This window comes from Crocodylus siamensis, chromosome 1, assembly GCF_052110815.1.
Source record: "Crocodylus siamensis isolate JL-2025a chromosome 1, ASM5211081v1, whole genome shotgun sequence".
Lineage (NCBI taxonomy): Eukaryota > Metazoa > Chordata > Crocodylia > Crocodylidae > Crocodylus > Crocodylus siamensis.
In genome coordinates, this window is record NC_143395.1 from 124,515,843 (window position 1) to 124,539,187 (window position 23,345).

General features: G+C 44.1%; 1 protein-coding gene across 1 annotated transcript in view; it reads left to right on the forward strand.

Annotated features, from left to right (window-relative positions):
- SNX9 (sorting nexin 9) overlaps positions 1-23,345 on the forward strand; it is a 97,860-nt gene that overhangs the window by 17,312 nt on the left and 57,203 nt on the right. Inside the window, exons 2-4 of the mRNA XM_090042018.1 lie at positions 8,561-8,647; positions 16,408-16,482; positions 17,732-17,854. Of these exons, the coding sequence (XP_089898144.1) occupies positions 8,561-8,647; positions 16,408-16,482; positions 17,732-17,854 (285 nt within the window). The remainder of the gene's footprint in view (positions 1-8,560; positions 8,648-16,407; positions 16,483-17,731; positions 17,855-23,345) is intronic.

The window sequence follows — 23,345 nt, forward strand, 5'->3', positions numbered from 1 at the left end:
TTACAGTTCAAATTGATCTGTGACTTCTTTTAAAACACAAAATGTAGGGATGCTGTTATGATCCGTTATCATTATGGTTATTGTTTGTAAACTATTTTTAAATTGTTGTAGCATCCCAAAATTACAAATCTGGGTTTTGCTTTATTGTGCTAGGAACTATACCAACATCAGGGAAGTCAACTAACTCACTGAAAAAACTGGGTTCATGTTTCTATTGAAGGTACTGAATATTCCAAGATGCAGAATAAAACATTTCGGTTTTCATTTTAAAATAACTCCTTTTTATACATGAAATAAAATAGTTTTGAGGTAAGCTTAGTCAAGATTCTAGTTAAATGCCAACTCCCCCCCCCCCCCAACCTCTCCAATTAAAACTAATAATTTCTTAAAATCCTTTGCAAAATGGAATTTCAGTCTGTTGGCCAAGTCTTCTTACCAGGTAGTTTAATCAAGATAATGAAGGGGGGGAGGAAGAAGTAAGGCATAAAAATCTGAAGAAGTTGGCTGAAGTGACCTTGAATGTACAAGTGCTACACATTTTGAGAGTGCTGTTTTTATTTAGGATAATGAATAGCAAGTGAAAAATGTCTTGGTTACATATTTTTAGAGCTCTGCTGCTTAGCTGTGCATCTGAAAATCCACAATTCTGGTTTTTTTTGTCAAGTTTGTTTACTGGGGATTTAGAATATAACATTTTAAAAATGATAATATTGCCCACCTACTCAGCCAGGGCACCCTCCTCTTATACTCTATAACACAGGGGCGGGCAGTTATTTCAGGTGGAAGGCCACTTACTGTTTCAGCAAGCCATTGAGGGCTGCATGACAGGCAGCCAGGGGCAGATGCATATTAATTTTCTAAATTTTTTTTGCGGGGGCTCTGCAGGCTGGATAGAATGGCCTGGTGGGCTATATCCAGCCTGCAGGCTGCATTTTGCCCACCCCTGCTGTAAGAGGACAGGCAGTTTACTATGGATAGAGACAGAGGAAACCTTTGAAACATTTCAGCTGAAGATGCAAGTACAGCCTCTGGTATGCCCCCTGGCTAAAAAGCTTCAAAATTGTTGCAGCTGTAGGAGGGAGGGGTGGTTATGAGGGTCTGCAGTGGTGGTAGGCAAGCCACAATGCTGGGATATCTGGTTCTCCAGCCTTCAGTACCCCAAACCTCTCCCATTCTCTGTCATGGAGACCAGTGGCTGGAGACCCTGGCTCCAGTGGCAGTGCATAGGGAGTGCTCCTTGTGCTGATAGCTCCCATGGGGGTGGGGGGAGGCCTGTGGTAACAGCACAGGGTTCCTGCTGTAGGAATTTCATTCCAGATAGCCAGAACTCTTCCTCTTCCTCCCTTTCTCCAACACTAACAGAAGGGTGGAGGGAGTTTGGAGCTGAAACACCTTGCCATGGCAGGATGGCCCAGCAGCGGGACAGGCCCTCTACATGTTTCATGTATTATGCTGTTATGATGTATTATGCTGTTATGTGGTTAGTTGTGCAATTAATTTTAGACTGGCTATATGTCCAAATTAACTATCATGCCTTATAGATGATTGGACTTTAAAGTTAGACCTAGAAAATGTGTAATAACTTTATAGTTGGTTTCTGTCTAGCTTTAATTTGCGTGTGTAGCTTAGTTATGTCCCCGTGGTTGGGAGCCCTGTCAGCTGGCAGGGTTCTGGCCATGGGGGTACACCATCTGCTGCTGTGGCTGCCAGTGCTATCAGCTGATGGGACTCCCAGCCAGGGCAGTGCCTCTGGCCTGCCGTGGCTGGCCCTCTCATCAACTGTGGGACTCAGGCACTGGAGCTTGCTACTAGGTAGCAGTCTTGGGCTTCTCCTGCACTGGCAGTAAGGCATGATTAGGATCTGATGCTGGACCCCACAACCATGTGTGATTGTGTAGTTTGTGCCTCAGATCCTATTGTGTCTTTACCCTGAATATCTAGAGGGGCCTCTAGTGTATGTGTAGCTAGCAAGCTGTTCACCCAAGCCTCTCTTCCCCCTTCTCTCCTCACCAAGAAAGGAAAAGAACAGCATTTTGGGATTCTGGAGGACCTATGGCACCCCCTATCCCTCTTCATATGTAGCAAAATAAAGGAGGGCTTATTTTGAAATGTTTTGGAGAGGTACGGTACTCTTTGGAGCATTTTATCTGCTTTTGGAACATTTCAAAGTGAATGTACTTCTGTCCAGCTGTCCCTTCAAAATATTTCAACTGTTATGTATATACCTTATTCCACACCCAGCCTATGGATCCTGTGTGCTGTCAAGACCCATGCATTGTATTTATCCACTGAAAGAGGTGTGTATATACATGTAAAAATGATAGTCTCCTTCCTTAAAAATTTCTTGGTGTCATCTTGTGTGTGTGTGTGTGTGTGTGTGTGTTTGGGTTCTTTGCATGTCAGGCAAGTCCCTCTGGTTCTCTTCTTTTTCTGTTTAGCATTCTGTTTGGATAGTGCTATCATCTTCCCTCTCTTCCTCACCCCCTCCAGAAAAATTGTCCCTTTTGAAAGTAGGCAGGTGTCACACCCTGGTTTTTTGTGGGTTTTTATTTATTTATGTATTTATTTATTTATTTTGACAGCAAGGATTTTCAGTTCTCCCTGTTCTGGAGTGAGGTTGCTGGTAGTACTTTGAAAAGTGAATGCCTCAGGTTGTTACCCCTATAAAGTCATCTAGGTCAGTAATCTCAGCCAGGGTGCTGTGACATCTTCAAGATCCTTGTACGGGTGTTGTACAATATTAGCACCAAGTGTACAAATAAATTTACATGATTCATAGGATAAACCCACAGATTTTAAATAGGAATTCTGTTGTGGTCTGAGTTCTTTGCAATGGAAGAATTTCTCTTTTTTTTTTTTCTAACAAGGTGAATGAATCAAAGCCAAGAGCTGGCACTTCGAGTGATTCCTTGAGTGTCACTAAGGGTCCCTTGAGTCTAACAAGGTACCACTGATGTTAATAATATGCAAGAAGGAAGGATTTTTGTGGACCAACTGCATGGTGAAAGACTTGTCGAAGTCTATCTGAAATGCATTTCATTCTTCAGGTATCTAGGTATTAGTCTAGAGGAAAAGTCAATTGGGACTTGTAATATGGATGATATCTTTTTATTAGAGCAACACAATTTTTGCAAAAAAAATTAAAGAAATTTTTTTGCAAAAATCTTACGGGTCTAATGAAAGAGATCATGTCTACTGCCAGTCCTGATTGCCTTTTCATTCTTCAGGCCATATGAAAACTTGTGTAAGTCCTATCTCAGCCATGTAGTTGGTCCAGTAAGACATCACCCACAAATTCTTGCCTGACCTACTGAGTATAAAAAACCATTGGCTGCTGGTCTGCAGTTTACTGGTCACTTCTGGACAGCCAAAACTTTGTGGCTCGGTATCAGGCTTCAGCCTGGGGTTCGGGAACCTCTGTTTTATAACACTTGAATTGTTATCAAACGTAGAAGTGAAATAATAGGCAATAGATCTGTGTATCTGTCCATTTCAGGGGAGCAGCAGGATGTATTGAAGGGGCTTGTGTCCACATTTGGCCCACAAGCCACACTTAGCGAATTGCTGATCTAGCGAATGGCTTTTTAATGAGTTTATTGCTTGTAAAGATGCATTATGGAGACCATTGACTCTTTGTATTGGTTTGTATCTGTTCTTAAGTTGCTAGAGGTCCACACATCCTCTAAACCAGCCCCTCCCTAACAAAGTGAACATTTAATGTCTGAAGAAGTGACTCATGTCAGTAGTTTACAGCCCTTTAGGTCTGAAGTGCTTAGTGCCCAAGTGTATAGGAAGCAGTCTCCAGCCAAAGGAGGAAACAGAAGTCTGTGTCTCTGCCAGTGCTGCTGTTTTAATGTAGTATAGTCTAATACTATTCAGCCACTAATGCAGGTGGGGAACTGATAAGTAAGTAGTAACAGAACTATTCTACTTGTTTGAATGATGTTCTTGGAATTGATTGTCACCAGCTTAGGGGTGATGACCAAAGTCAACTGCTGAACAAAGAAAGGCTGCATGTTTTCCTTGATTGCTCATTGATATACAATAATTGAAAATTATTGTTTATAATACCTTAGTCCATCAAGCGTACTCTTTATTAGGATGGTTTTATCGTATATCTGCACTTAAGTCTTGGTGTTTGGCTTTTGCATTTTAAAGCCTGTTTTCCCTGAGCATTTAGAGGATTCAAAATAAGATTCAAGCTGTAGATCAGTGGCTCTCAACCTTTTCAGAGTTGGGACACCCTTGCACAACTGTTTTGAATGAGGTGGCATCCATGGTTGAGAACCACAGAAGTGAAATTGAGCACAACAGTGGTTCTCAACCAGGGCTGCGCTCTGCCAGATAAAATTGCCTTGTGCCCTTGCTGCACAACCAGACTGCAAAGTGTGGCACTTGCATCTGCTCTTCTCCTGCATTAGTTTTCTCTGATCAGACTAAAGCAGGAGCGTGCATATGCCGCAACTCTGCATGTGGGGCAGTTTTGCCGGACTGTGAAGGAGGCTGCTCCAGCAGTTCAACACCCCAGGGTGCCATGACACACTAGTTGAGAACCAGTACTGTAGATATATCTGCTCCGTATCTCCTAAGTGTGGTGTTCCATAATGATGATTTGAAATAGCTTGTCTGCAAACTCATCTGCATGATATGGTCCTCTTTTTTTATTTTCTTCCCAACGTCATCCTCTGAGACTTGACTAAATGTTGTTTTTCAGTGTTTGTCTTCCAACTCGTAACAGGCTTTAAAAGGTGGGATTCAGAACTAATGTGTGGCTACTCAGTTCTAAGGATTAGCATATATAAAGATGATAACCCTTCCATATTTGAACACTAGGATGTATTTTTAGGCTTTCTAAAGAACTTTTTCTAAATGGGTAGTTGTTTACAGATGACCTTTGACTTGTTAAACTAAGGGGGGTGGGAGGGGAGGGAAAACCCTCTTAAATCAATCTCAGTCATTCCTGTGGGATTATTTATTGGCTCTTTAACAAAATGAAAAGTAATACCTGCTCATAGACAAGTACTTTTATCTAGTATTAGGCAAACAAACAAGAACACAACACTAATACAACACAAATGTTGGTTGTTTTTCCCCCCCTCTGTTGTTGAAGATTACTGGCTCAACCATAGCTCAGGTGCCATAATGTCTGAACTCCAGTATGTAGCTGACATGTCGGAGGATTTGCTGAACAAAACTCTAAGTAACCCTGGCATGAAGTCTAGTACTGCTGGCCTTCAACATCCTGAGTAAAGTGCTTATATGTCCTGTTACTGATTTTTCTTTAATGCTGCTTTCTCTGTAAGGAAGAGAGATTATTTCATACCAACCTGAATGAACATACTTTCTGAAATACAAATTATTTTGTTTGCTGTAATGAAAATTTAAAAGCAAATGTATTTATTCTGTGTTGTTGAGAGGGTGCTAGAATTTTACTAGAAGGAAGGTGTTTTATTCAAAATCTTTTCTGCTTTTGTACCCTTTAGTTTTCCATAGTAGAATCTAGATGTGTTTGAAAATTTCAACATATTGTGTAAGGAGCATCCAAGGTGCCCAGAATCCATATTTTTTTCATTTTGTACTTGATTATTGAAACACTCGATGTTTAACTGATTCTGGTGCTGTTACTCATGCATAGCGTTAGGTTCAATTACAAATTGTGATGTGCTATTTTTATCCCTTTTTAGCTACTATTTACATGTCACTACTGAAAACATCGCTCTTCTAGACTTCCTGGAAAAAAAAAATCCTATCTTTCTGACATTCACTACCACAGTAGCAGCCAATTCATGACACATGGGTCACAACTTTTACCGGCAGTTTCCATGTGTGGCAATACAGCAGATCAGGGAGGGATTTAAAATGGGAATGGTGACAGCCTTGTCTGTGTCTCGGCGATCACAAAGTGGGGTGGTAGCTTAAAAAAACCAGCACACAATATCCTTCTTTTCTGCTGTCGTCTTCTAGAATCAGATTATCCAGTAATTTGGGACATTTACAATCTCTACCGTGAGCTCTTTGGACAGGGACTTTTTTGGGGGGAGGGGCAGGAGGAGGGGTTGATTCCTAGCATAGTTGAGGCTTTCTTGATTAGAGCCTCTTGCCACTGCTGTAGTATGTGCAACTTTTTTTAAAAAATGTGTTTTAATTGCATTACAGCAGTGAACATGTTGCGGAGGGAGTGTTTTCTGAGTGACATCTACTTTCTCTTTTCAGCTTGATGTGGTCTGTTTTGGGGTTTCTTGTTCTTTTTTATTGTGGGAAGAGGGTTGGGGAAGTTCAGGGTATAAATACATATTTACAGGTCTGAGGTAAAGCTTAAAAATTTGTTGCCTGCCAGTTTGCATGGGAAATGTTAATACTGAATATTTTTTTGTTTCTGAAACTTCCTGTTTGATTATAGAGTGAGAATGAAATGTGTTGAGAGCATCTGACAAAAAAGTGAGACTGATTCTTGATCTGGTTTAACTACAGGAAGATTTCAGGAATGAACATTTTGAGGGAGGAAAACAAGCATCCATAACTATAACATCATGGGGGAAGTTTATAATGCTATAATGAAATAAAGCTAATGTTGAAGTGCATGTGTTGCATATTGCCTGTACCCAAAGAGCTTTGTCTGCCTGTGTCCTTAGACCAACACTGTTATAACCAACAATCCTGAAACGTGTTGCGTCAAAATTTTCATCTAATGTGAAACATTTTAGAATATGCCACTTTCTTTATGCAAGTTGATGTTGGTTCTGCCATAATATTATAATTAATATTGGTTTCTGTTTGGCACCAGAATGGCTTCGATTTTTATAATATTACAACATGCCGCCCCCCCCCCCCCAAAAAAAAAAGTAATCTGCTGGTGTGTCATCCTCAGTATTTTACCTTTACTGAAGCTATCAGGTTCTATCAATCAGCTTCTGAGGCCTAAACAATTAGAAAATGATCTTCTGAGCCTAGCTCACTTGCTCATTTGAATTTATAAGGCCTGAAATGAACATATGGAGAGGGTTTTGGTGAGTGGCTTGGGGTTATTTCAGTTGGTGGCAAGCTTGGTAAATTCAAGAAAGTTTCCTGTAAGCTAGTATTCCTGGTGGGCTACAGTTAAGGTTGTGATGCAGATATGAGGTATGATAGTTGCTGTAGTGAAGAGGTTGTATAATATTTGATTTTCATACAGTGTACCTCACAGAAGCTCAGAAATGTTTATGTACAGAACAGCCCTAACTGGGAAAACAATAAAATCTTTGTGTAATTAGGCTCTAGGTTACATTGTTGCATAAGTCTCGGGTTTCTATAATGGATCTACAGCAGCTACATGTTGGATTTTTATTTTAATTGAGCTGTTTTTAAGCTCTTCTTGTTAGTATTTATTTTTTCTAGTGTAAAATAGTCTAATTAAAAGTTTTATGAATAACAGTGGCTACTTGATTAGGTAATTCAGTGCTTCCCAAACTGTGGGTCATTACCCCATATGGGGTTGCAACATCAGCAGATGAGGTAAATGTGCCCCCTGAGATTTTCTGCACCCACAGCGGGGTGCGAGGCTGCAGGCAGGAACTGCCTTTGTGGCCCAGCAGGTGGGACCCATTGTGGGAGGGAGCTGCTGCATCACCATAGCTGCCAAGGTGAGGTGAGAAAGTGGCGCAGAGTTGTGCTCATGTTCCTGCCCAGCAGCATGGCATGGTGCTCCCTCCTCCCCTGTCTCCTGCACTGGGTCCTGCCCACTGGGCCACAGAGCCCCTGGGGGGGAGGGCAGCAGGACAGGGAGCCCCAAGCCTGCAGCAGACAACCTGCATCCTCTTCTGCTCCACTCCCCCCGCCCCCGGATCTGCTCCAGCAGTGCTGCCCACAGTGGTGGGGATGGGAGCCAGGCTCTGCACTCTGCTCTAGCCAGGGGAGCACCGGCAGGGTCAGGGGGCCGTGGGTGGGGAGAGAGGGGCAGCTGGGGTTGAGGGGGGCTGCAGGCTGGGAGTGAGGGGCCATGCTGAAGAAAAGTTTGGGAAGCACTGAGGGTAATAATACCTTCAGATCTGACTTAAATACCTTTTTGTTGTTTTTTGAAATGCTTGCTTCATAAGTCCTACCTGAATCAAAGTAGAACTGTCTCCTACAAAAGAGCATATCAGGGGGCCTTTTAATCTTGTTCCAGAAATGGAAGATCCGTTCAGTCAGAATGTGGACTCTCTTTTTTTTTTTTTAACTTCTACCAGCAGCTTCCATAACACCCCCCGCCCCCCAATCTTAAACTATAATCCTTTAGCCATTAATAGTTGTTGTCTAATGCAGACAGCCATAGATAAGAGTCTTATTTGTATGGGGTTTTTTGATGCTTTTCAACCTTTTGCTAGAAGTGGATTATGACAGCATCATTTTTGGACTGCAAGATGGCAATGTTAAATTTTGTTTCCCCTGCCACTCTTCCTTCTACCCAACTGTGTCAATTAACGGTTGTGGATCAGTCCTGTGGTGCTATTTAAATAAGTATTCAGAATTCATGTTGTAAATGTAAAATGACGAGACTGATACCTTTTTTTTTTTTTTTTTTTTTCCCCCCCCCCACTCACAGGCTCGAGTTCTGTATGACTTTGCTGCTGAACCTGGAAACAATGAGCTGACAGTTAATGAAGGGGAGATCGTTGTTATTACTAACCCGGTAAGATGGAGCAAATGGAAACCAGGCTGCCATGCACTGACCTACTTTCAGATATTTAAAGAGGGACTATGTGACATCCAGTAGGAATGTGTTTGTTTGCTTTCCCTTTCTCCCTTAGGGTAATGGCAAATTAATTAAATAAGAAAGATTCTTTCAGTGATGTTATGGATATAATTCATATTAACAAAAGCAAGATCAGAAGATAATAGGCTGCAACCTTACTACAAGGTGACCAGACTTCTGTGTTCTCTGATTAGGTTTGTAGTTAAAAATGCAAAAACAACAGTTTACACAAATTTTAAACTTCTGCTTTTTAATTGACCTTATGCTAGTTAGGGCAATGTACATAAAGCTGAAGAAGATGGAAAGAGAATCTCATTCACCCTGTGAATATTTCCTTAGATGTTCATAACTTTATCCTTGGTTGCAATTACAGCTTTGTTTTGGAATGATTAGAGATTTGAATGGTTTTAATTCTAATCAGTGACTCGTCAGACTTTTAAAACATCTTCCTAGCTAGAAAAACATACAAAAATAAATTAATAAAATACACCTAACAAGCAGCTGAGTGAATTCGCATTTTAATATTGTATTCACTCATCTTTCATAGATTTCATAGACATCAGGGCTGGAAGGGACCTCGGGAGATCGAGTCCAGCCCCCTGCCCAAAGGGCAGGAAGTCAGCTGGGGTCATAGGATCCCAGCAAGATAAGCATCCAATTTACTCTTGAAGGTGTTCAATGTAGGTGCTTGAACCACCTCCGCTGGCAGACTGTTCCAGACCTTGGGGGCTTGGACAGTAAAGAAATTCTTCCTTATGTCCAGCCTGAAATGGTCTTGCAGGAGTTTGGGACCGTTCGACCTCGTCATCCCTTGGGGCGCTCTGGTGAACAAACGTTCCCCCAGATCCTGGTGGTCACCCCTGGTAAACTTATAGGTGGCCATCAGATCACCCCTGAGCCTACGCTTTTCCAGGCTAAAGAGTCCCATGTCTCTCAGTCTATCATCGTAAGATCTGTTTTCCTGACCTCTGATCATGCGCGTGGCTCTCCTCTGGACTCTCTCAAGCTTCTCCACATCCTTTTTGAGCTGTGGAGCCCAAAACTGGATGCAGTACTCCAGCTGCGGCCTCACCAAGGCCGAGTACAAGGGGAGAATGACGTCCCGGGATTTGCTCGAGAAACATCTATGGATGCAAGCCAGGGTTTTGGTTGCGTTATTAGCCGCAGCATCGCATTGCAGGCTCATGTTCATCTTGTGGTGAATGATGACCCCCAAGTCTTTCTTCTGTAGTGCTATCCAACGTAGCACTGCCGCTGAACCTATAAGGATGCTGCAGGTTTTTCCTCCCAAGGCGGAGAACCTTGCATTTTACGGTGTTAAACACCATGAGGTTCTCATCTGCCCATTTGCTGGGCTTGTCCAGGTCAGCCTGGATCACCCGCCTATCTTCTGGCATGGATGCTTTGCCCCAAAGTTTGGTGTCATCGGCGAACTTGGCCAGTCCACTCCTGACTCCAGTGTCCACATCATTAATGAAGATGTTGAACAGTATGGGTCCAAGGACAGAGCCTTGAGGGACCCCACTGGTCACAGGGCACCATGATGAGTGACTGCCATCAATTACAACCCTCTGGGTCCAACCACGGAGCCAATTTCCCAGCCAACGGATCATGGTGGAGCCAAGGCCACAACTGGCCAGTTTGGCCAAAAGGTGATCATGGGATACCAAATCAAAAGCTTTTTTGAAGTCAAGATATATGACATCAATCTCTTCTCCCTTGCCAGGTGATAGGTCACCTGGTCGTAGAAGGAAATGAGATTGGTCAAACAAGACCTACCCGCAACAAACCCTTGCTGGCTATCCCTTAGGATGTTAGCCTGGACCAGTCCATCAAGGATGGCCTCCTTAATAAACTTTTCTAAGATCTTCCCCGAGATAGAAGTCAGGCTAATGGGCCTGTAGTTAGCCGGATCCACTCTCCTCCCTTTCTTGAAGACCGGCACCACATTGGCCTTCTTCCAGTCTTCGGGCACTACACCAGAGCGCCAGGAGTTTTCAAAGATCCGTGCCAGGGGCTGGGCTATGACGCTCGCCAGCTTCTTGAGTACCCTGGGGTGCAGATTGTCAGGGCCGGCTGACTTGAAGGTATCCAGCTTCTCAAGGTGTTGCTTCACGAGGTCAGCATTGATGGAGGGTAGGGGATCCCCATCACCTGGATCTCCCTGTCCCATAGCAGGCATGGGCGTCCCATGGGACTGATGAAAGACTGACGCAAAGTACCTATTTAATAGGTTGGCTTTTTCCTGGGCGTCAGTTGTCAGTTGCCCCATCTGGTTTAGCAGGGGTCCAACGTTGCCCTTGCATTTCCTCCGGCTCCCCACATATATCTGAAAAAGGACTTTTTGTTGTCCTTGATGCTTGAAGCTAGTTGGAGTTCAGTTCCAGCTTTGGCTTTCCTGGTTTGGTCCCTGCAGGACCGGACCAGCACGGAGTAATCCTCCTTGGAGGTGAATCCCGTCCTCCATCTTTTGTAGGCTTTCCTTTTTAGCCATAGGAGGTCCACTAGGTCCCTGGAGAGTCAGGAGGGCTGCTGTGCCTTCTTGCTGCCTTTCCTCCGTGTTGGAATAGATTTAGCTTGTGCATTGAGGATCGCTTCCTTGAGAAGCAACCACTCTTCTTGAACTCCCATCTCCCTGGGGTCATGGTCCCTAAGGGCCTGACGGACCTAGCCTCTTGAGCTTGTCAAAGTCAGCTTTTCTGAAGTCAAGGACTTCTGTGTTGCTGACTGACTTGCCAGCTTTACGGCGGATGGTGAAGGTGATCAGCTGGTGGTCGCTGTCACCCAGCTTCCCATCGATCTCTAGGTCGCCGATTAGGTCGTCCCCCGTAGCCAGTACCAGGTCGAGCTTTGCCTCTCGTTGGCCCATAGACTTCTTGAATCAGGTAGAGGTCATCCACGCACGAGAGAAAGCTTTGCGCCTGCTCAGATTTAGCTGAGTGATCTTCCCACGAGATGTCCGGGTAATTGAAGTCACCCATGACAACCAAGGTCCTGGAGCAAGTGGCCTCAGTCAGTTCCTGGGCGAACTCCTGGTCCAGCTCAGGACTTTGAGTGGGAGGTCTGTAGTAGACTCCCACCGTTGTGTCCCCTGTGCTGTATTCCCCATGAATTTTTACCCGGAGGGTCTCTAGCTGTCCATGCTGGTCGCCAACATCAGCTTGCAGGGACATGTAGCTTTCCTTCACATAGAGAGCTATACCCCCTCCCGTTCTGTCAACACGATCTCTCCTGTACAGGGAATAGCCTTCTATACCCGTGGTCCAGTCATGGGTGGAGTCCCACCAGGTCTCCGTTATCCCAATGACATCATAATTCTTTGCACGAGCAGGAGGATGAGCTCCTCCTGCTTGTTACCCAGGCTCCTGGCATTAGTGTACAGGCAGGCAAGTGTCCCCTTGGGGGCTCTTGCCTTGCCCACAGATTGTGCCAGGGCTGGGGCAGGGGAGGGCTCCCTTAAGTGTCTTGGTCTGCTGGCTTTGCAAGGGTTGCTCAGCGGGCCAGCAGTGGCAGTAGTCCCCCCCATCCCCCAGTGGGCTTCGTTTAAAGCCTGGTGGAGCAGGTCAGCCAGCCTGGCTGAGAAGAGCCTCCTCCCCAGGGGAGAGAGGTGGAGGCCATCTCTTCCCAGCAGCTCACTGCCTCTCGCCAAAGAGCAGGCTGTGGTCATGGAAGCCAAAGCCTTCCCGATGACACCAGCTCCGCAGTCTTTGGTTCACTGTGTGGATCCTCCTCTCCCTCCTCAGCCCATAGCCCGAGACTGGGAGGATCAATGAAAATACCACCTGAGCTCCCAGACCCCTAAGCCCTGCTCCCAGATCCCTGTAGCACCTCATGACCTGGCTGGGGGTGCTCTGAGCCGTGTCATTGGTGCCCATGTGAATAAGGAGCATGGGATAGTGGTCTGTGGGCTGGAGGAGCTCTGGGATCCTCTCCGCGATGTCTCGGATGCGGGCCCCCGGGAAGCAGCAGACTTCCCGGGCTAAGGGGTTGGGGCGGCAGATTGCCCCCTCAGTCCCCCGCAGGATGGAGTCTCCCGCAATGAACACCTTTTCGCTTTGTCTTGGGGAGAGCGGGGGCAGTAGCTGTGGTTGAGCCTGGGTTGCCTGCGGGAGCTGGCAACTGAGCAGGCTCTGCTGGGGCTGAAAGAGGTACGAACCTGTTGCTAAGCTCCGGCGAGGGAGGGGCCTTGATGCGGCGGGCCTTAGGGCCCTTGACCACCTTGGTCCATGCCCCTGACTGGGCAGAGCGGGAGGTCCCAAGAGTCCTCCTTAGTCCTGGAGGGAGACAGTGCTCTCCCCTGCGGCTCCCGGGGGAGAAGGCCTGGCAGTAGGAGTCTATCTCCTGCTCGCAGTCCCTGATGGCACGCGGTCTCTGGACTGTGGCCTGGAGCTCCTCCAGCTGGTGCGCCAGAGACCCCAGTAGGGAGCAGACCCTGCAAGGGGAGGTGGCCATGCTCCTGGGCCCCAGAGCCTGAAAAAGGGACAGGCAGCCCCCACAGCCAAGAGCCAGGGGCTCCGTCTGCGTGGAGCCCGGGACCGTGGGCTCTGTCTGGGTGGCCGTCTCTGAGGTGCACAATGGGGGGGCCACAGAGCCTGAGGGGACCCTCGGGGTGCGGCGCGTGCCTATCCGTGTCATGCCTCTGATAGGCTGGCTACGGCTGGGGCTGACTATTCTGGGAAGTCTCGTGCCCTCCCGCGCCCTCTCCTGCGCAAACTCCGCACTAACTCAAGCACCTGTTTACACGGCCTGTTCGCATGGCTCCCTGGGGGGCTGGGCCAAGTAGGGGCCTGGGCGGGGGCTTGATCCAGCTCAGCTCCATGCAGCCACCCCCTCCCAGGGAGCGAGGAGTTAACCCCTTCCCACCACGAGCCTGCTTACCTCCGGCTGTGCTGGGGGTTGGCAGGGGGCTCTGCGGCTGCTGAGGGGGTGTCTGGGGGGCTTCGGGGGAGTGGGGGTGCAGCGGGCTTCACCCGCACGTCTCTCACCACTCCAGAGCCTAACTGAGCTTTCTTGGTCAAAAAGAGTCTTCCTTTTGCTCTTAATATGGTACTTCTGGTTCTCATATGGAAATGTAGTTTCATTTGTATAGGGCTGCCTACAGACATATAGGGGATGCGCTCTAACTCATGGCTCTTTATATAAAGCACCGTGAGTTCGAGCCCTCTCCCCTTCCCCCCCACCTCATTTGCGTATTTGGGGGGGGTGGGGGGCAGAGAATTGAGCCTGCTTGCAGCGGCTGGGGCATGCCAGCCACCTCCAAGAAAACTGCTTGACTGCCCCTTCCCCACCTCCCAGCTCTGGGGTTGTTAGTAGGGGAGGGAGAGAAGGATGTAGCACATCTGCTGTGGACGGGGCTTTGCTTGGCGAGAGATGGAGGGGAGCAGGGTGAAACAGCCCCCTCACCTCACGCCCCCCTCCCCCCCCCTCCAAGCTACCCTGCTGGGGTACTGAGGGAGCCGGCTGGATCACTTGAGGCAAGCAGTCTGTTCCACCCCTCCCAGCCCCACTCCAGCTCAGGCCAGGGCAAAGCAGCCAGTAGCTGCTGCTGCCATTCTCAGGAGGCCTGGGGAAGCGGGGGCGGGTTGGAACAGCTCCTTCGCTTTGTGGGCATGGCCCAGCTCCCAGTACCCCAGCTGGGTTATTGGGGAGGGGAGGGGGGGGCAAGAGGTGAAAGAGCTCTGTTCCACCCCTGTGCCCACCCTCCGGATCTCCAGCCAGGCAAAGCTCAGTCAACAGCTCCTTGCTGCTGCTTTTCCCCTCCCCTCTGCTGAGAGCCTGGTGGGCAGGGCTCGGTTGTCGCTCTATTAAGTCACCAGCCCAGCCCTGTTCCTGCAGGAAAAAATTAAGTCCAAGTTCCCTAAGGCACTCTGCTTTAAAGTGCCCTTGTTTAATACCTGATGTGATGAGTCTTAACTTTTTGTATGATCGGCTATTTTAAAAGCGCTCTGCAGCAGTGCACATGTTATGGTCACAGCTGTAGATCACTTTCAGGGGCCTGATAATGCAAAAAATGTAGCTTGCGTAAGTGCTCTAAGTACCTATCTTGCTTTTGTCACAAAAGGTCACTGTATGGTTTTGTACCTTGATTCAGTAAAGCATTAAAGCATGTGTAATTCTTGTTGGACCTTAAGTATCTAATTAAGAATAGTATGGAACTTAAGTATCTACTTAACTTTAAGCACTTAATGGAATCAGCTCCTTGGTAAAGATCAGGGCGTTCATGAGCAGCAGTAACACTACAGATAATTGACCACTTGCTTGATAAATGTAATCATTACATGAAACTGTAGGCAAACATCTCTAACTTTTTGCCCACAGTTAAGTTAAAGCTAACTAGTTTTATTAATATGGCCCAAACTGTAGCATGTGCAGATTCTGGGAACTTTCTGAAAACTGTTTAATTAGTTCACATTGAATCATCAGTAATTTCTTAACAAGGATATCATGCAATGTTAGCACTGTTAGGTATGTCAATATCTAGAAGTTATTTGAAATCTGGGTTTATCTTGTGAGTTACAGTTTGTTGTATCTGTTGTGGTTGTTTTCGCAGCAGAATAAATGCTGTTTTTCTGTCTTTAAAAAAAGTAAAAAAATGAAGCAAACCTTATTTTTAGAATGGAATGCTGTTAAATTTTCAAGTTGGGGGTCTCGGATCTAAAAAGGTTGAAAACCATTGGAATATGTGATTTGTGCTTAAGCATTAGTAAGCACAATTTAAAATCAAGCTGCCTTCAAAAATTGTTTAAAGGATTTTAAACAATCCTTTGAAGGCAGTTTGAATGTTTTAAAGTTCAAAATTTAGCAGGTGGTGGTTTGCATACACCAGACTAATTACCCACTGTTAATTATCTCATTACACATCTGGGTGTTTGAGACATTTTGTTAAAATTAAATCAGTTTATTCCAGGTCATTTTATCCTGGCATTTGTCTTAACCAACTTTGGTAAAGGCCTGCGAAGCCTTTAAGTGTTTTATTATTTAGTGTCTTGTATTAGTGTGTCTTGTAGTTAAGAGTGAGTTTTATGTCCCATTGTGTTTTAGGCACTATACAAACAGATAGGACAGAGGCTGTTGGAGGTAGAAAGTACTAAACAAATAGACAAGGAAATAAAGGAAGCATTTTCCTTTTAGCCATAATGTTGTCCTCTTCCTGCAACTAGCTCCATTTGCTGACACAAGGAGAGATTCTACAAATAATATAATTGCCTGGATCCCTAATTTATTCCCTGAGTGTTGCCCATCCAGTGTACTGAGTAAGGGGGATTCCTGTAGAAGCACGATATGATCCTATAATTACTGTTAAGGTGTATGTGTGAAAGGGGGTTGAATTAAAGTTAAAGAAGCAACTTAAACATTTTCAGGTGCTGAAAAACTTGATTGTTTTAGGGATTTTTTTTGTTTTGCTCTGGGTTTGTTTTTTTATCTAACTTTACAGTTTTGAAGGCTGTGAAACCTCACAACAGCCCTGTGAGATGGGCATTATTAATACTTTACTATCTTCCATTTTTAATGAAGAAATTGAGGCTCAAAAAAATCCATACTCCATTTGTCCAAAGTCGCATGGTTGCATCTTGAATCCTATTACCAAATAGTGGCTGTGACACCTTTCTGTGTCAGTTTGTATTAAACCGTGCTATAAAATTCATTTTTAGCAAAAGCTTTCTTATGTGGCTTTTATTATTATTTTTTTCCTTCAGGATGTAGGTGGAGGCTGGCTGGAAGCAAAAAATAGCCAAGGAGAGAGAGGACTTGTACCAACGGATTATGTTGAAGTAAGTTAAAACTAAATGATACATAAACGCTATTAAAACAGAACTTTCTCCATGTTTTGATTCATTAATGTTGGACATTTTTTAAAATCTAACTTTCTAGACTGGAGGCCTGATTTAAACATGGCACTACTTCAGTTCGACTAAAATAAATGCTGATACTTCCTTAAAAAGAGGCTTTTACTTCTGATCAGTATTCTGGCACTGCCCCTGTCTTGGGGTCCTTATGTATTCTCTTCCTGTTGTAAATTCTCTGTCTAGCATCCCCTCCTGGGAGCTGAAACCCATAGTCCAACTCAGTTCCAAAGAACCACTGCTGACTTCTCAGACCTTGTGCTACTGCCTTCCATAGCTTAAACACATTCTGCATCCCAGAATCATGCCAAATATGAGCCTTTGTGTTTACAGTTCTTGAATCCCATGTTGCCTCAAAGCCCAGAAGCACATAGACATAGACGTACTTTTTTTTGCACAGTGTCTGGACACCTCATTCTCTTGTTTAAAAGAAATATAAAATACAGACCACCTCGTAAACTCTAAAGTTTGGGATGCTGTGCTCTGTCCTTTGGGTCTTTAGGCGAACTCAAGACTTGTATACTTGGACCTTGATCAGTTTAGTAACTAAGATGGGCTCTTCCTGCTGCAAAAGCCTGTACATCTCTCTCCCTCTCTGCCCAAATACCCCTTCCCACTGTGTGGGTCTCTTGCCTTCTGTGAATCTTTGTCTTCTTTTGTCACCTGGGTTCAAGAACTTTAATCTCTAGACACTGGTCTCAGTTTAGCAAACTGTCCCAAGCTGCTTATCATGAAAACATGGTGATTGAATTCTAACTTGTTCCTGATCAGGCAGGAAATATGACCTAGCTCTGGCAGCCCATGACCAGTTACTGCCTGATGTACCGGTATTTGGTGATGCATCAGTTTTCATACTATGAACCAAATTTTGCAAATTATACAGATAAATGCTCTAGATTCATTTCATGTCACATGGAGATCCTCTCCAAAGCCATTCAAAACAATGGACCATACTTCTCATCAATATCTGAATTTGATGCATCATTGAATTTGGGAGGTATATACAATACCCTGAATGTGTTGGCTTGACTTTTTTTTTAGTGTGTTCTTTTAAAGATCAGATTGTATCGGTGCATTTTAAAAGCCTTCAAGTCTATTAGAACAAATAAGGTGATAGCATGTAATTTAATTCGTGTAAGAGGGACAAATACCTTAAAATAGGTTTCTTTATTTTCAGATTCTTCCTGAAAGTGCAAAAGATGGATTCACTTGTGGCAATTCAACAGCTGACCAAGCCTTTTTTGATTCCCTTTCCTCAAACACAGCTAAAGTCAACTCTGCTGATAAAAGCAATAACCAGGTAGCCTTCAGTTTCCTCTTGGTATGGTAGGCATGGCATTAAGCAACATTTTGTTTAATATTAACAATCAGCTTACTTGTTCAGCTTGCATAGTTCAGAATGGCTTCTGCAGGAAAAACGAGCATTGTGCTGAACATTTTAGAAATGGAAAAAATAAGCAATTTTGTTTTCTTGAATAAAGTAGAACCATGTAGTTCTTCATTTAATATAGTGAAAATAAAAACCCCTCTGCTGCCTCTTTCTTCTTCAATCTTGTGTAAATCTAGTAACTATATAAGCAACATCAGTTGCTTGTAGAATTACTACTAAAATATGATGTTTTGACTCGTGAAATAAATCTACCTTCTCTCTGACTTTTTTGTAAATTGCCATGCAAGTAGACACTCACAGAAACAAAAATAAACTAACAACAAATAAACTTGTCAATTGCTTTGTTGACATGAAAGGAGGGGCTAGTGACAGCATTCTGTCCTCTTAGCAGTTCGAGTGGAGGAGGGGCTGATCTTACCAATTTAGAATTGCTCTGTACTTTGCTGGTGGAGTACACCTCCTTTTATGTTTTGATTGGTCTTTAGCTGGTACATTTTAGGTTTCTGGCTAACAAGGGTGTAGTGAATCTTGTAGTAGTAGTAGATCTTAACTCTAATACTGAAAAAAAACACAAAAAACAAAAACCCTAAAGTCTACAAGATAACAAGCTAATACAGTTTGTAGAGAGAACCTTTCACATGTCCAAATCCTAGAAACAGTTCCACTCTTTTAAAGTCCAGAGGTCAACATCAGGGTAAAATTGCTATATCCAGCGAGTGAAGCTGTGCAAAGGTCCTGCATACTGGAAAGCAAATAGTTCGCTTATCTAAATAGACAGCGAGGAGCATAATTCATGAAAAGCTTCAAAGAGGGGTTTTAGCTTTGTTTTAATTTCTGTTAAAGGACTTTAAAATGGAATGTGACATCTCTTACAAAAGTATACCTAGAGATTTAACTGCGAATTAATCTGATGGCTCTTGCTTTTTGACATGGACTTTTTTTTAAGCATCCTTGCATATCCAGCAGGACCTCTCCAAGGCTAACATGGGAAAATTATTACCTGTCTACAAATATAATGGTCTAATGGGACTGTCCTAATGAGTATCACTCTATTAGTTAGCAGCAGTGACTTTGTATTTACTTTCAGATCACTGATGGAAGTATTGAATATCACTGAGTCTAGTGCTAATCTTTGCAGAACTGCACAAAAAGTCCCTCCTTACCTATTTTGTATTTCCCTATTGACAACTGCCTTTTGAGGTTTCAATCAGTTCTTTAATCCATTTAACATTTGTTTTTATTGATATTCTGTAGTGCTATTTTTAATTGCAGTACCACATGGTGTTAAGTCAAATGGCTTGTGGAAGTCATTGTTGTTAACTTAATTAAATGATTAAATCAGGTTTTTTTAAAGACCTGTCTTCCAGAAAATACAATGACTGGTGTTAATTATTTTTGTTTTTCAGTTTTTTGTTGCTGGATTCTTGTATCAGCTTTTGCATCACTTTGCTTGGGACTGTTTTCTGGCTTTTAGACTTCTTGGTGCTAATGACTGCCCAGACAACCATTATGGCAACATGCAATTGCCTTAGCAGCACAGATGACTAAACACTCTGCTTTTCTGCTCAGCTCTATTGTCTTTCTAATTCAATATGTAGGTAGTTTCAAAGTCCTCCAGGGGGTTGGCCCAGAGTACTGATGGGGAATTCTCTCACCACAATAGCCTGTCTTACCAAAGTTTATTTTATTTTACTAGAATAATTGCATCTGTTTTTAAAATTGTAAGAGTCTTGGGGCAGGGGTGAGGAGCAGGGATTCTGAAGAACGAAGTGTCTCTGTTTAACTTTAATCCTGTTTAATCAAAATAGGACTGCTTGTATTAACTTTATATAGGCAGTTTACCCAATAATACACTGAACTGGGAAATAACTGATGATTGCTCCTTTGACTTATTCTTTTGAGTAGCAAGAAATTATATCTAGTTATATAGATATAGATGCACAGAGTCTACATTTTAGAAGATTGTTAGTAGAGCCAAAATATTTGGTACATTTATCCAGACACAAAATAATTAGTCTCTACTTCGAAAGCATTGCAATATTAGTGAAATGAACATGAAACTTTAAAAAAAAAAAAAAGCTTAGTGAATGATCAGAATACCATTAAGTTGTTGAACTGTGAACAGTTTGATAAATTTGATTTGGTAGATCTGAATAGAGAATACCATTCATGAATAAGTGGAATAATTTGGCTATATCCATTGGGTGCTATAGTGAATTGAAATGGTGATATTTGCAACAATTGGAGATCACTGTAGGGTCTTAAGTGTAGCTTTGTAAGAGCTGAAATGCAATGGTGCGTGCAGTACTACAGCAAAAAAACCAGGATTTTTAAATTATGGCATTTTGGGCAATCTTCTGTGGGTGGTTTTTTTTTTTGGTTTTTTTTTTTGTAATGGCTGTTTTTACAAGACTTGCTAAGTGGGCATGATACTTTATTATTATTACTACTGTAATCAAGAAAACAGAATTTCTTTAATACGCATGAAAAGTCACTTACAGTAACATGGTTCCATATGAGATACAGGTAGTATGAACTCAAAGGAACACTGATTAAATTCGTGATTGTCAACTGTCCTCCCAGATCAGAGAAGAGTTGTTTTGTTGGTGCCGTGCACAGTCTTCCAGAATTTAAAAAAAAAAAAAATCAAGTCTCTTGACAGAAGTGGGGGGAAGCCTTTGTTTTCCCTGTTTCTTTCTGCGTGGGATCTGTACCCTTTCTGTCATAAGAAAGGATCAGTAACTTGGCCACTACTATACTTGATGTCTGTCCTTTTCACATCCTGTGAAAATGAAAATAAATGTCTCAGCTAGTCTGAACCTCTTCTGAAAGAATGAGGAGTGCTTAAGGACAGTCTGGTGCTTTCTTCCCTTTCTGCATCCCTGGGAGTCCTTGAATCAAATGTAATCTTGGGTCCTGCAATAAACTTGGTTGTGTCCACCTGAAGTGCTAATAACTCTTCAGGAAAAGAACATTTTGGCTTTCAGGGGGGCAAAGCTCCAGTACTGAGGGTAAATTGATTTATATGCATCTTTAAAAAAAAGAAAGGGGGAAAAAAAAGTTAGTTGCTAGCCTCCCTAACTTAAAAAAAAAAATGAAAATGCCCTTGCATTGCTGTCACGTCACAAATGCTGGAAGGAAAACAAAGTGTGTAATTTTTTTAAATCTTGAGTTTTAAGACCCAATTTACTAACTTTGTGTTACTGAGATTTGTAATAGAGCAGTGCTCAGAGAGGCAATAATGCTTTCAGGTAGGGACTACCCAACTCTGCCTGGTCACTTTTTTTTAGATAAGTAGGCAGGCAGATTTGTTAAGCTTTTCATCCAGTGATTTGCTTTGAGATATCGAAAAGTGCCTCCGGGTGGCTTTATGAGGACTTGGTGTTTGAACAACGCATTATCAAACTATGGCTTTTTGCCATGGTTTGGTGGCAGTATTGAAGTGAATGTCGCCCCACTCAATAGTAGGGAAGCATGAGGACCCAGAAAGCCAGCAACAAGGTAGAATAGTCAATGTCAATACGCCCTTTGGCACCTGAAGGAGAGCCATAAGGGCATAAGGGTTAATAATGTGGTCAACCATCTGAGCTTGAGCACCGCAGCTGCCCCAAGAGTGCATGCTATGACTTGGTGATAACACTATATACCAATGACCTTGCTGAAGAGAGAGAACTTCTGTCTAGGACTTGGGCCAGTCTCCCACCTTTTTTCTTCCCCAATCCTTCCAGCTTTCCAGAAATAGAGATGTTGGACAGGGCTCCCAGCTACCCTGCTGCTTTAAAGGGACTTTATCAGTTCAAATGACACTGTCTGAAATGGTTAACATCTCCTGCCAGTAAAACCAAAAACCTAAAATTGTAACTGTAAAACCCACTAGAGAAAATGACACACCTTGTCTGCTGAACAGCACGTTTTTTTGTAGTGTCCATTCCATTCTTCTGTATAGCAGTTGGGGTTTTTTTCTCGTTTGTGTGGATTTTTTTCTCTGCAAAAAGAAACACGTACTTTAAATAGGAAACGTACTTTTAAATAGGTGTGATTGTGAAAGCGCACGAATAGGCAGGTGGCTTGTGGGCAGAATATCTGAAACTTCTTCTAACTTGTTTTCCTTTAACTGACTAGATTTCAAGTTTATGATGCATAGGATTACCATATTTCCAGTCTCAAAAAAGAGGACCCCTGAGGTAGGGGGTAATGAGTGGGGGGGTCAGTGATATGCCCATGCTTTGCCTCTTCCCCTCACTCCCAAGCTACAGTCCCCTGTCCCCCAGACCATGCTGGTGCTTCATAGACTTCATAGACATTAGGGCTGGAAGGGACCTCGGGAGATCATCGAGTCCAGCCCCCTGCCCAAAGGGCAGGAAGTCAGCTGGGGTCATAGGATCCCAGCAAGATAAGCATCCAATTTACTCTTGAAGATGTTCAGTGTAGGCGCTTGAACCACCTCCGCTGGCAGACTGTTCCAGACCTTGGGGGCTCGGACAGTAAAGAAGTTCTTCCTTATGTCCAGCCTGAAACGGTCTTGCAGGAGTTTGTGACCGTTCGACCTCGTCATCCCATGGGGCGCTCTGGTGAACAGATGTTCCCCCAGATCCTGGTGGTCACCCCTGATAAACTTGTAGGTGGCCATCAGATCACCCCTGAGCCTACGCTTTTCCAGGCTAAAGAGTCCCATGGCGCTCAGCCTGTCATCGTAAGATCTGTTTTCCTGACCTCTGATCATGCGCGTGGCTCTCCTCTGGACTCTCTCAAGCTTCTCCACATCCTTTTTGAATTCTGGAGCCCAAAACTGGACGCAGTACTCCAGCTGCAGCCTGACCAAGGCCGAGTACAAGGGGAGAATGACGTCCCGGGATTTGCTCGAGAAACATCTGTGGATGCACGCCAGCATTTTGGTCGCTTTACTAGCCGCAGCATCGCATTGCAGGCTCATGTTCATCTTGTGGTCAATGATGACCCCCAAGTCTTTTTCTTCTGTAGTGCTAACCAACGGAGCACTGCCAAGCCTATAAGGGTGCTGCAGGTTTTTCCTCCCAAGGTGGAGAACCTTGCATTTTTCGGTGTTAAACGCCATGAAGTTCTCGTCTGCCCACTTGCTGAGCTTGTCCAGGTCAGCCTGGATCACCCGCCTATCTTCTGGCATGGATGCTTTGCCCCAAAGTTTGGTGTCATCGGCGAACTTGGCCAGTCCACTCCTGACTCCAATGTCCACATCGTTAATGAAGATGTTGAACAGTATGGGTCCCAGGACAAAGCCTTGAGGGACCCCACTGGTCACAGGGCACCATGATGAGTGACTGCCATCAATCACAACCCTCTGGGTCCGACCACGAAGCCAATTTCCCAGCCAGCGGATCGTGGTGGAGCCAAAGCCACAACTGGGGAGTTTGGCCAAGAGGTG